At 41.5% G+C, this 13,760-nt stretch overlaps 2 protein-coding genes across 12 annotated transcripts in view; one reads left to right on the top strand and one right to left on the bottom strand.

Moving 5' to 3' along the window:
• The window catches only part of NINJ2 (ninjurin 2), a 307,674-nt gene that overhangs the window by 141,984 nt on the left and 151,930 nt on the right, over window positions 1–13,760 (bottom strand). The window lies entirely within an intron of this gene.
• WNK1 (WNK lysine deficient protein kinase 1) overlaps window positions 1–13,760 on the top strand; it is a 107,348-nt gene that overhangs the window by 64,668 nt on the left and 28,920 nt on the right. For 6 of the 11 annotated variants that reach the window (XM_049822625.1, XM_049822626.1, XM_049822624.1 and 3 more), the window contains exons 8-14: window positions 123–310; window positions 5,438–5,866; window positions 9,148–9,219; window positions 9,841–9,990; window positions 11,048–11,521; window positions 12,681–12,962; window positions 13,564–13,655. In XM_049822625.1, coding sequence (XP_049678582.1) covers window positions 123–310; window positions 5,438–5,866; window positions 9,148–9,219; window positions 9,841–9,990; window positions 11,048–11,521; window positions 12,681–12,962; window positions 13,564–13,655 — 1,687 coding nt within the window. Of the gene's footprint in view, window positions 1–122; window positions 311–5,437; window positions 6,659–9,147; window positions 9,220–9,840; window positions 9,991–11,047; window positions 11,522–12,680; window positions 12,963–13,563; window positions 13,656–13,760 lie in introns of all 11 variants that reach the window. The other 5 variants (XM_049822620.1, XM_049822627.1, XM_049822628.1 and 2 more) reach the window with 5 other exon arrangements.

Genomic DNA, 13,760 nt, shown 5'->3' with positions numbered 1-13,760 from the left:
GCTAAGGTCCATGTAACATGTCACAAACATCAATCTAATATTTGATTGATTATAATATCTTTGAAGTTATGAATCCACACTGCAGTTCTTGAAACACAGATTTTTATCTTTAACTTCTGCAGCTGATGGGACAGTTGACAGTGGCCAGGGGTCATCTGTTTATACTGAATCATGTGTGAGCAGTCAACAGACTGTGTCGTATGGTTCCCAGCATGACCAGTCAATCTCAACACCTGCAGTACAGGGATATGGAGCTTCAGTTGGCCAAGTGCAGTCACAGCAGCATGGAGGATATCAGCCACCTGCAGCGGTAAGCCAGAATTTACAGTATGGCAAATGCATGGAATTACTTGATTTTGTATTTCTCTTGAAAGGTGAGAGAAAAGTCTGCCAGGCAATCTTCCATGTATGTTTTGTTTTGCATGTGATACAAATCCCACATGGGAGTAGTTAATGGGCTATTTTTGCGAGGTGACTGAGTCTTGGGGGGGGACGACGGGGGACTAAAATATGCAAGGGCATATTTGTCTTTAAAGCTTTTATTTTATATCTTGAGTGTACTTAAGCAGAATGATGGGTTAGGTTTTTTTATGGATGGAAGTAACATCCTCAGAACAAGACTATATTATGGAAGTAAGCACTTAATCTCACTCGGGAAGGTGGTGTATGTATGTATATATGAAGTTACTAGGGATCAAGCTGTTGGTTTGATTTGAAGAAGGGATTAGAATAATTTGAGCTACTGTATAAGTATGAAATTGCTGTGTGTGTTCTGTGAGGCTTTGATTACAGATTCTGCAGGTAAGATTTTTTAACTTATAGAATGCTGCATGTGAGAACTCCAGACTGAAAAGACCCCACACCCTTGTTCCCAGTTTTATTTCTAGCTTGTGTTGATTTGCTCATCAGTTGCCATGCGTATTCCTTTTCCCTGGAAAGTCTGCACTGGGCACAAATACTTTTCCTACTATGTTCATTTGTGTTGGCCTTTTATTTTGGTATGTTTTTTTCCCTGGTATGTTTTTAGATCTGAGTATGAGAGTATGCAGAAATCTATTCTAACTCTGGAGTAGAACTCTGCTACTGTTAATATCGTCTTCAGTGGTTCCCTTGTTGCTTGTTTTTTTACACAAATAAAAATCTGAGCCTGAGGCAGAGACATTATGGTATAATGTAGTAATACCATAAGGGAGAAGATGTGACACTTAAGACCGAGGGTCCTCACTTTTTTTGGTGCCTGTGGATGTAGGCTTTTATTACAGAATGTTGGTGTTACTAGCTTTTTGGAAAACGTTCTGGTTTCACTCACAAGCAAAGCGTCTCCATCTTTTTCAAAGACACTTAACCCGAAGCATGTGGTACTGCTAGTCCTTGATCAAATGAGCTTTTAATCCCTCTAAATAAGCTCTTGTTCTGGGTAAGCCATATTTTGATGTGTGGGCATATATTGGACCAGAAGCCATTTCACTGTCTTGGGATGGCTAGCTTCCACGTTGAAAGATGATAATCTTTTGAGAGGTGACGGGAGAACAAGCATATGATAGAGGTATAGTTAAGCTGCTTAGTTCACTGCTAAAATGTGCTCATGCTCTAGGACGATGACAGTGGTACCAGGAGGTTGACAGAGTGGAGTAGAACAAAATGGCAAGTCAAAATGATACTGGCAACTGGAGAAATGGCCTTAAAAAGAAATAGAATGTAGTTTAATCAGGGCAAGAACAAAGTTCATGCTTAAACAGGAATTATCACCTACACAAGTAGAGGATGAGCAACAACTGACTAGGCAGCTATTCTGCCAAAAAAAAAAAGAGAAAAAAGTCAGGGATTACATTGGACCACAGGATGGACATGGTCAAAAACATCATGCTGTTGTGAAAAAGGCAAACATTATATGAAATAGTTCTTCTGCTCTTGGCCATTGGTAGGTCTGTCCTGGACACCCTGCTTGAGTGAATTTGAGGGTGAATTGGGAGAGAATTCAGAGGAGAGTGACAAACCCCCCCACCAGAAATAAAGAAAACAAGGTTTATGTGGGAAGACTGAAATGGTGAAGCTGAGCCTATGAAAGATAAGTTTGAGGAGAGAGAAAGCTGTGAAGGCTGCTGTAAAATAGGAGGAGGCTAATCAGACCACAGCATTGTTGTCAGATAGAATAAGAAATAATATGCCTAAATTGCAGCATGGAATTACTGTTTGGGAAGGTGTTTTTTTTTTAACCAACACGGACAGTTAAGTGCTGCAGTCCCCATCACTGGAGTTGTTCCTGAACAGTTTAGATAAATTAGTCAGGCATAACATATATAACTAGTCCTGCCTTGGAACTGATGAAGATTTTGGGTAAAATATTTATTTAACCCTTTGAGTTCCCTTATGCCTCTCCCATTTTTTTGAGCAGTCTGACATCAGAAATCTTTAAAATCAGATCTTCACTGGATATCTTGAGGATTTTTCCCTGGAGGTCTGTATTTGATTTCAGTTATTTTAAGAAACTGTGGATTACATCCATAAGAGGCATATACCATTAAAAGAAGGAAAACTTGCAGCTGAAGACTGCATCTTTTAAACATTATCTTTCCATTCACTTAAAAAAACCCTCACAACAAAACACACCACACCAAAAAAGCAATAACAAAAAAAAAACCAACCAAAAATGCCCCACTCCAAAACCTAATTCTGATTCTTCCAGTTTGGTTGGATTTTGACCTATGGCCTTCTGGATTGAGGCAAGATTACAAAATCCTGATGCTTTTATTGGCCCAGCATCTGGAAAATGCTTGTCTAAGACTAATTTTACTGAATTCTCCGCACATTAAACCAACTTTTTTCTACAGCTCATGTTGTAGAATGTGTAATGTTTAAATTTTTGTGGTAATATTTTAATTAACAAAGAGCCAGCTGCATACAGTTAGTCCACTTAATTCAGGCAGGGAGGTGCCCAAGCAGAGACACTGGGTGAGGTGATATGTGTAAACACACATCCACTCACTAAACTAAGAATGAATGTTTGAAAGCTCATCAGTATCTGTTTAGGTTTTTTTAATTTGTCAGACTACCAGATGCTGAGAGTACACACAGTATGAGCTGCATCAGTGGCCCCAGAGAAAACATTCTCTCCTGTCTGTTCTGCCCTCCACATGCTTCTTGTAAGGGTATTGGGGAACTTCCCACACTGCTCAGTAACCTAAGGCAAACTTGGGTCCTCAGAGGTGCTCATAACCTGTTTCTAGTGTGTGTTGGCATTCATTCAACATTCTCATATCTTCTTGCTCGCATATTAGTCAGTATTGGACCTCTCATTGTATGTCTGCATTTCTTTTCTACCTCATTATAGTTTTTGCTGGTTTTGTTATTCATTTTTTTTTAAGTGTTCAATTCTTAACTTTTGTTTTCCTCCTTTAGCCTCAACGTGGTCGTAGCATGTCAGTTTGTGTCCCCCACCTTCCTGCTCTTCCCTCTATGTCCTGCATCCCTCTCAGTGCTCCTTGCACCCCACCACCAGCGTTGTCTGCACCTCTTTCTCCTTTCTACCTTCGGACTGTCCCTGAAGAAACCTTTGCAGAAAAGCTTTCTAAAGCCCTGGAAAGTGTCCTGCCCATGCACTCTGCCTCTCCACGCAAGCATCGACGCTCCAGCCTGCCCTCCCTCTCTGTCAGTCCTGTATGTGTTACCATTTGCCTCCTAGCACAGTAAGATAAGTTATCATTAAATACATCCTGGGCTTTGGGCATTTTTAAAATGAGAAAATGAGAAATGAAGAGTTGATTCCTTATACTGTGCTGCTGGAATGTTGATTTTTTTTTTTTAATTTTTTTTTTTTTGAGAAGCAGTACACTTAAACATTATCAAACAGTAGCTGACCTTTTTTTTTTTTTGTATTATAGTATAGCATAAATGTAAATTACCCAGTTGTACCACAGAAGGTAAGGGGAAGACTAGTCCTTATCCCCTTAAGTCAGAAGACCAGCTTTTTATTTTCCGACTTCTAAGCAAGTATTGAATGTTAAGTAAGCTCCGCACAAAACAACCAGCTTTTAAAGCTTGGTTGCTGTGGCTAGTTATTCTAAAAGCTTTGGCTAGCAGTGCTAGTGATACTAGAAATTCAGAGTATGAATACTTTTGAGGATTTTTGTGTAGGTTTTAATCGGAAATGCCACTTCAGCTGCTTTTTGATGGGAAGAAGCCATGGTTTTGTGTTTCTCAACGTCAGATGCAAGATAGCTTGCAAGACAGGAGGTAGTGTCTTTTCAGTTTTGGGCTTCAATTTACACAAAAAAACCCTTGAGAAACATTTCTTTATAAATTAAGTGGAACCAGTTTTCAGAACATGGGGAGAGTTCTTCATCCTGTAGGACCTTCTTGTTAGTATTGATCAATATGGAAATTTGCTGCTGCTTTTCTGGAAAAAAGGGGTTGGGGAGAAAGAACAACATGGAAACAGCAACTTGAAAAAGTCATAAGTGCCATCTGTCTTTAAAGACAGTATATTTGCTATTGACTCTTGCAATTTTATTTTCCCTTTAGGGTAGATAATACATTCTCTGCATACTGTAGGCAGAGATGAAAATATGCAGAATTACTAAATTGTTTGGTATTCTTACATAGAACTCTCTTTAGTGAGATTTTACCTATAAATCTTAAATAAGATGAGCCTCATCTGAAGTAGTACATCAGATGGAGTGGAATTGCCTGAGGCCTCTGCTGTTACTAAACTTGTGAATGTTTTATTGTCCAGGCAAGAGTTAGGTTTGTTTCAGTGAGTGCTAATTTTCCATGTGAAAAGGTATGATCAAAAAGTGATCAAAGGGATTAAAAGAGATGATCAACTTTGGCAGAATCCAGAGGCTCTGCAGTTTTATCATACTTTTTTTTTTTTTTTTTCCATCTGTGGGCTGGAATGGTTCTGTTTTGTCTCAAAAGGTTTCTCTTTAGCTCTTTGGATAGCATACAGGACGCTAGCACTGTGGTTTTTGTGTTGGATAATACTAAGATTTAACATCATTTTATCTTCTAAGTGCAAACTAGAGGCTCTGCATTGTTGCTGCTCTCAAGTTCTGAATTTTCGTATTCCCCATATGGCAGTAACCTCAGGGGTTTGATTGGATTTCAAGTCCTGATCACAGTGGATAGCCCATGACAATAAACCTCATTCCATTGTCAGGAGCAAAGCTGTTTTATTCTTGTGAATTATTGGAATTGGACTGGAAAAGCAGCTCTAACACAAGCAAATTTTTCCATTTTGTAGCTATGCCTGCCATGGATGTATTTAATGGATATTTACGACTCACCTAAATTTCCTAAGTAATGTATGTTTTTGACCATGAATTGATTGAGTAGTCATTCTATAAAGTTACTTCACAGAACTGCCTAGTGAACTGTGCATGTTGATGTGCTTTCACTTTTAATGTATGAATTACTTGTCTTGTTCATGTCAATACAGCCTCAGCATCCGCGTGGGGGAACACCAACGTTCCCAGATTCCCAGATATTTTTCCCAACCGTTCATGAACGGCCGGTGTCTTTCTCGCCACCACCTGTCTGCCCGCCGAAGGTGGCAGTTGCTCAGCGGCGCAAGAGCACTTCATTTTTGGAAGCCCAAACTTGCCACTTCCAGCCATTGCTGAAGACTGGCCAGAGTTTAGTTCCACCTGGTGGTAGTCCCACCAATTGGACACCAGAGGCATTCGTTATGCTGGGCACAGCAGCTCAGAGAGTCGCTGGAGAGCCTCTGCATGTGCAAGTTAATCCCGTGTTTGAGCCAGCTCCTGTCCACAGTGACTATAGATCTGGACCAACACCTCCAGAGGATGCTCACTACAGAATGCATCCAGAAGCTGTATATTTGGTGGGCATGCACTATCCATCACAGGTATCGGAGCAGTATGATCAAGTAGCTTATAACTCTCATGCGACTGAACAACATTTGAAGCAGGTCTCTGAGTCAAACCATGGGCAAGGTGGTCCTCCACAAAGCTCTGTGTTCGACTTTCAATTGGGGCAAACATACCTGGCAAGACATGTTCAGAACCTGAGGCTGGATTCTGGGATGGGTCCCCTTTCTCCATTATCCAGTGTTTCAGCTCCTCTGAGTGCAGATCCTGCTCAGATGACGTTCCACCAGGTATTTGTTCCACACTCTGCCCCGGCTGTGCTCTCTCACAGTAGTGATGGCAGAGCGAGCTGTGTCTTTGAGTTCCATGTGCACACACCGACTTCTGCTTCAGCAGAAGGGGCAGTTTTACCCCAGCGGGTCTACAGAAGTCGCCGGGGCTCTATGGAGACCAGTCAAGAGGAATCCACTCAAGGCATAGGGTCGCACGGTCGGCTTCAGCCTGTGACAGAGGAGCAGTGTAACTATCTTGGTCCTGAGTTAGCAGGTCCCAGAGGGGGCTCTGCCAGGTGGAGCTGGCTGGAAGGAAGCCCGGAATACTCCAGTGATTCCTCACAGCTGACTTCCTCTGATACTGGCGATTTCCAGTCTCCTCCTCCTACAGGGGGGTCATCTTCTGCTTTTGGTTCAGACTTCTCATTGCCCATTGTTCAGCTGCCTCAGAAGGTATTGCAAGAGTCGCAGCTCTTCATCTGCTTCCCCCAGGGAGCCTCGACTCAGCAGGCCTTGTCCACCTCGCTTTCATCAGGACCACCTGCACTCTATCCTCAGGTTACAGGAGCAAACCCTTCCAGAATTTCTCTGCTTTTTATAAGTCATACCTTGCACTTAAAGGGGAGCCTTGCTCTTGGACTTGCTCCAAGTGGTTCTAAGCGTTAGCATTCATGGGGGTGTCTTTCCACCAAGTCAGTAGTATATTAGGATCTCTTTAACAAACCAGGTTGCAATGAAATAATGAGGCATTGGCAACCATTTGGTCTATGTTCAGCTTCAAGTGAAATATTGGTAGGGCTTTTGCGTTAAGGGTAACAAATAGTCAGTGTACCTCCTGGGACTAGTTGTTCTTTTGGCAAGAGATAGCTGGAGTACCAAATTGGCTTTTAAACAATGGGTTTAATGAAATGTATCTCCTCCACAGTTTGAATCAGCAGCGATAGTAAATCTTGCTTCGTATTTTTGTTGCTGTTCCTTAGCCATTTAATGAGAATGTGTTATTTGGAGTTGAACTTTTGTATGAATAATGTTTTATTAGACAACAACAAGGTTAATTTGGTGACTGTCCAAACTGCAAGAGCTCTTTCTAGGCTCAGGGGGGAAAAAGTGAGAAGAGAGGAATGCAAGGAGCTATATTATGTATGTGTACATGAACTTGGAAAGTGTACTTGCAGGATCATTAAAGAAATTAAACAATCTCAGTAGTAAATTAGTGGCACAAACAACTAAAAGGTATTGCTTCCTTATAAGCCTGGAATATGGTGTCCTTTTAAAAAGCAAAATTTGAGGCCTGAAGCTTAGTTTGGAGGTACATATTTTATCAGCACATATAGTATTTGCACTTGCAATAGTCAGTAACGCATTTGTGCGCTGTGATTGTGAGGTGTGTATGTATATACATTGTGCCTGCACTTGTAGTCTGAAACTTCTCATAATTTTTTTGTGAAAAGAGAGGATTTACTTTTAAGTAGACTTCTCTCTTACTCCTTCTGTTCTTGGAATTAGGGGTTGTCTGATACTTTAGTTATTGGAGTATTAGCAATTTTGGGATTTGTGTGATGGAACTGGAGGACAGTCTTTGCTTTTTCGTGGTGAGATCAAGAACTAAGTATTTAAGGCTTTCTATATGGGATAATGAAGGTCTTTTATTAAACCTGAAACAGCTTTAATCACTAGTCTAATAGATAGCAATTTCTGTGCTGTGGTTGAGAACTTGTGGAGTGAAGCTGCTATACAAGAAGTTTGAAAACTGTGGGGATTGTTTCTCCATAAACCACCTTTGTTAAAATTCAGGAAGTGAATTCTGATGGATGTAAAATACATTTGGAAAACGCAGTAAGGGATCATGATTATTTTACAGAATGTAAGTTCTGGGTTCTTTTATCGAATTCATTAAAAGAACAGAATTTGAAGCACAAACTGAGTCAATGTGAACAGATATTACAGCAGTGGGATACAGGAGGTGTTTAGATCCTAGCCAATAAGGGCTTCAAGCTTCTAAAACAGCAAAGAAAAAAATGGTTCTTTTCATTGGCAGCCTGCTTTCTCCAAAGTTTCTATAATTAAAAAAGTATGTAATTTTAATAAACCTGTTCTTTATAAGGTTTTGCAAGCTGAATGATCACAGCATTAAGGAATTTTAGTAGGTATTTCTGATATGATACATATGCACCAGATATGTTTCTTACAAAGGCAGTTCACCAAAGTGGTGCAGGCTCAGGGAACTCATTTGGAGGTCTTTGTCTAGTTTTCTCCCAGGAGCTCATAAAGAAATACAACTGTCAGAAAAACAATAATGAAAACCCTGGGATCTGATCAAAAAATGTCAGCCACAAAAATAATAATGAAAATCCATTCCATTTTCCTCTACATCTTCCACATTCATTTCTATGCCACTCATCCATTTTTTTCGTTGCTTATTCAAAAATTCTCTCTTAGCTAGGACATGAACCCCCATATTCTTCAATATCCAGTTTTTGGTAGACTTTGAATGGTAGCGAGTCTGGAAATTTCTAGCCTGTATTTTGACATGCCTCTCAAAGGGAACTCAAGACATTTATGTGTACCAAGTACTTTGTTATTGGTCTAGAATTCTGTATATCTTTGACTTTTTTTAACAGTTTTATTTCCTTCTAGCCTCCTTCTATGCCCCCACCTAACTGTGTTTAGAACACATGTAAAGGTAAAAATTAATGCATCTATTTCCAGTTATCATACCAAGGCACCCTGCTCTTAAAGCATCACCAGTGGAAGAAGCAGATGGTAGGCTGATCTGTCTCATGTTGAGGGGCATGTGGGTTGCAAAGACTTTCTGTATTGGTTGTTTTGGAAGACTTAAAATGGAGTTTGGTACTTTTCCAGATTGCTCTGCTTTGTTCTGGTTGTTGTAATGGAATTTGGCCAAAAGGACTGCTTGTCCAAAATGACAGCTAGAAACCTATTGTAACCAGATCATTCCAGGCAGAAAAGATTTTTAACTGCCTGCTGCAGAAACCACAGGGTTTTTTTTTTAAGCTGATTCTCTGTCTTTTTTTTTCCTCCTCCAGACACAGGTGCAAGGCCAGTCAGCCTCAAGCAGTGCATCAGTGCCATCCCAGCCCACCCAACACACTCAGCAGGTAAGATCACAGTTCGTAAGCCCAGGACTAAAATACTTACAGGATTCTGATGACTCTTTAAGACCAATTGACTACCTCTGTTCTGCCTTCAACCCATGGTTTTGGACAAAAGCGAAGGAATCCTCTGGTTCTCACCAAATTTAATGTGCTATGAGATTAATTTCATTGACTTTCTGAAAATTATTTTTAGAATCATGTTAATGCTTGTTTTTATGTGTCTGTCCTTCCCAACTTCCACCTGAGCTTGCAGTGGTGGCCCCCATTCAAGGAAAGGCATATCAGGATTCGTAAGTCTAGACAGGCAGACTTCATTCTCATGATTTCTTCTAACTGGAAATACTATCTTCTGCGACATTCTCTTCTCTTAACTGCCTTTTCTTCCTTCATAGAATCTTCATTCTTGTTTTCACAGGTGAAATGATTCTGTTGCAAGATTTGGGGCTGATAATGGAGTTGTATTAGTAATGCTAATAAGTAATTGCTAAATCTTATTGACTCAGCGTATTCAGAAGAACCACTGATGTCACTTATGAAGGAGTAAAAAGTAGAATTTAAATAGGATATGCTTTAAAAACTTCTGTTGGGGGAAAAAATAGCTTCTGCCTCTTTTCCCTACTACAGAATGCACAGCAGCCAGCCTCTTCCCAACAGCCTGGACAATACCAGCTGCAGCAGTCGTCAGTTTCTGCTGGCGCCACTCCCACACAAACTGTCTCTCAAACTCAAACTTCACAGATTATGCCAATGCCTCAGGCAGCAGCTGGGACACAGGTAAACAAAATTCTTCTTTCTAGCAGAAGATACTTTTCTTCTTCACAGCTGGCAAATTCAACATGCTGCTACTTTCACTTTTGTCATCTTTTCTAATGGTTCCAAAACATTCATCCAGATAATAGTATTCTTAGTGTACTAAAACTGTCAATTTTGTTGGAAAGTGTGTTGGAAACCCTTTCTTTCACATGTGGCCATCGTGAGTAATTTGAGGGAGAGATAGCACTTCCGTGTACAAACATCATTAAATTGTCAAAAATATAATGAAGCATATTGATGAATGGTACATTATGAATGGATTTTCAGGAACTTGTCATTTCTCTGCTTCCCATACAACGTCTATCTTCTGCACCATTACGTGGGTAAAACATGTTCACTTATTTAGGTAGTGAACCGTAAGGACTGCCTTCTCCACTCTGTCATCTTTCTTATTCAGTTCTTCTCCTTTACTCCCTGGTCAAGAAGCTTCTGTTACTGAGTATTACTTCATTTTGGCTCATATCTCTATCTTGAACATGTGAGCCTTGATTTTGTTTTTAAAATTGTTGTTTTGTTGCTTGTTCATCTAAACTGCCTTTCCAGTTGCATCGTTCGCTGGCTTTAATTGACATATCCCCTGCCATTCTCTGAATGCTGGCACAGTGGCTTTTCGTTCTCCGTTGCTGTAGTCCCCATATCCAAAGCTGGCAGATTTGTTGAGAGATTTGCACTTCTTTCCTGTAAAAAGGCAGGCTTGGCTCTGGGGACAGAGTTGAGGGGAATTGGATTCTGTTTATGCACAAGTTAGTGCTTCAGGGCGTTTGAATGTCGCTCTTTCACCCTCTGTGGGTGTCTGTTTCAAGAGCCTGTTGAGTTCTTCAGGGGAAGTGTTGCGAAGTGAGGACCTTTTGGAACTCCAGCCAACTTCCCAGCCACTCTGCCAACTGTGCTCCCTACCCACTTTAACAGAGTGCTGTAACTTGAATAATTCTTTCTTTGACTAATGTGTAAAAACTCTGCTTTCTGCAACCCTGCTTTAAAAAAAAAATATCTATCTCTATTTTCTTTACCTCCCCAGCTTCCTGTTTCCCAACCAGTGTCGATCATCCAAGGCGAGCCTCAATTACCTGTTGCAGCACCTTCTCTCCCTCAGCCTTCAGTTGCCCCATCAGTCCCCATTGGCTCTCATTTTCTACCCATGGGACAGCCCTTGCCAACTTCCATGGTTCCCCAGTTCTCAGTCTCTCAGTTGCCTGTAGCAGCTCCTCATGTGTCAGTGGCTCAGCCAGGTTTCCAGTCACTGCCCATTTCAATGGCAGCTGGCATGAATCAGCCATTGCTCACGCTGGCAACGTCTGCTGCAGCAACCGCTGTCCCTGTAGGATCAACTGTTGTCCCTAGCCAGCTTCCCACACTGATGCAGCCTGTGGCTCAGTTGCCCAGCCAGGTTCTCCCACAGCTCCTACAGCCGGCTGTCCAGTCCGTGGGATTGCCGGTCAGCATTGGACAAGCTGCTGAAGCTTCACTTCCTGCTGGAGATGCTCTTTACCAGGTATTGTTGCAAGCCAGCAGAGCTCTTCTCCACATTTTTACCTGTTCCTCTAAGGTACCAGATCTGAACGGTGTACCCTGGCCAACTGACTTCTCATAAGAGAGCCATTAAGCCACCAAGATGAATTCTGTTGTGTGGTAAAGGACCATTTTAAGGAGGGGAAAAAAACAAACCCCTAACCACTCCTTGGACACCCTGGCATTTTGAGCTTTTCAGATTTGGCAATGGAATTTGTCTAAAATGACAGAATCATAGTGCAGGACTTGTGTTTGTCCAGTGTTTCAATCACTGTGTGAAAGAGAACAGCTATATATACAAGAGATCTGTCAACTGGGGGGAGAGGGGGGGAATTGTAATTTTTAAAATGAGATGCGTGTTGGAAAGAAAATCAATGGCAGCATATTCAGTAATGTCAGTATTTCATTCCAAGTCTGGGAAGGGGTGGGGGGGGATGACGGACATGGATTTTCTAGAAATACATCAGACGGCATGGATCTTGAATGTCACGTAAGTACCTGATGCTAGTCATGAAATGCAAGACTGGGCACAGACTGCTTCAGCTACTTTGTGTGATGACTGTAAAAATGGCAATCTGAATAGTGACAAAAATAGTGACTTAGCATATGATTGTTCTTCTAGAACAAAAATTGTGTAGATGTAGAAATTCTGTACTGGGATTATAAGGATGCTGTAGAACAGAAACAGTGTAGGAATGTTCCTTGGTTCCTGGGTCAGCTCATCACAAGAGGACAGGAAGAACGCAGGAGTGTTTTTGCTATTAGTCTCAAGAATCAGCAGCAGTTGCGTAACATCATCTGAGCAGTAACTGTTCAGCCTGAAAATTCTTCAAACTCAGTTCAAGTCTCAGGCCTTAAAATACTAAGCCAAATAGGCAACCGCGAGAGTTGGGAGATGAAGATTGTTTTGCCTAAGACTTGGAACTTTGAGTGGGAATTTGCTTGTTCAAGCATGCTGACTTGCAGGTTGAGCTTTGGCTATGTGAGCGGTTTGCTCTGTTTCTCTGGGAAGATTTTGGGAATGCCTGAACAAGTACAGAAGGTTGGAACATGCCCCTGAAACGGATACTTTTTTTTTCTTTGCTCTCATTACCTAATTAGCTCTGACATTCACTGACTTAATTCCCTTATTTCTGTTACAGGGCTTCCCATCTCGGCTGCCGCCTCAGTACCCAGGGGACTCGAATGTTGCATCTTCCTCTGCTGTGGCCTCTGTTAGCATTCCTTCTGCTGTGCTGTCCCCTCCCTTACCCACAGATGCAATGGCTCAGCCAGGCTATCTTGCTCCCGCTGTGCAGCCGTATGTGGAGCAGAACGTTTTAGTTCCCATGGGCAGCCTAGGAGGACAGGTTCAAGTGCCCCAGCCTACAGTGAGTTTGGCACAACAGGCCTCATCTGCCTCCTCACAGCAAGCAGCGTTGGAGGTAAATATGTTGAATCTAATGTAACAATACATTTAGGGTGTTTGAATTATGCAACAATGTGTGTGTGTGGGGAACTAATCCCTTCCATGCTTGTCTTCAGTCTGAAATTAATATTTCAAATGACCTTTTTCTTACAGCAGAATGTCATGCCAATGTGGGGACCTTGTTGCCACTGGCTGTTCTGTTGGGAAGTGAGTGTGCATCCTGCAGGCAAAAACCTGTTAACACTTCACTTCTTGCTAGTACTGTAGAATATTTTTGCCATATCAAAGACAAACTGCAACCGACAGCCTTTGAGAATCTCTTGTTATGCCTGTTCTCTGCAGCGTCATTCTTGCTAGGGAGAATTTGAATTGTCTGTGTGCTGCATTGGCTTGCCTTTTTTGCACATTCCGTTATAAAGACTGTGGCTGCATGGCAAACTGTAGTGACACATAGCAGTAGAAAGGATGGCTGATTTCCTCTCCCTACCCCTCCCCAGGTGACGGGGAGTGCTTTTAGCTTTACAACTGATTTGGGAGGAAACATTGACGACTACTGGGTTACTTGAAAAGGAATGGTGTTCTTTGTAGGGGTTCTTGATGTAGGTTTCTATCCATAGGGTACTCAGGGAGTCTCACAGACTGCTCCTTCAGAGACCCTTCCAGCAACACAGCCTGCTCAGTCTACCCCTTTGGCTTCCTCTATGGATAGGTAAGCATTGTTTTCTTTTCACCAAACTGAATTTCAATTTCATGTGTTAATTATTCTTCCTTGGATGATCTTTAGGTATCTTTTTTTCACCAAGGATTTTTTTTT

Source organism: Accipiter gentilis, chromosome 18, assembly GCF_929443795.1.
Source record: "Accipiter gentilis chromosome 18, bAccGen1.1, whole genome shotgun sequence".
NCBI classification, from domain to species: domain Eukaryota; kingdom Metazoa; phylum Chordata; class Aves; order Accipitriformes; family Accipitridae; genus Astur; species Astur gentilis.
The sequence above is the reverse complement of the archived record's forward strand: the minus strand, read 5'-3'. Positions and strand labels throughout refer to the sequence as shown.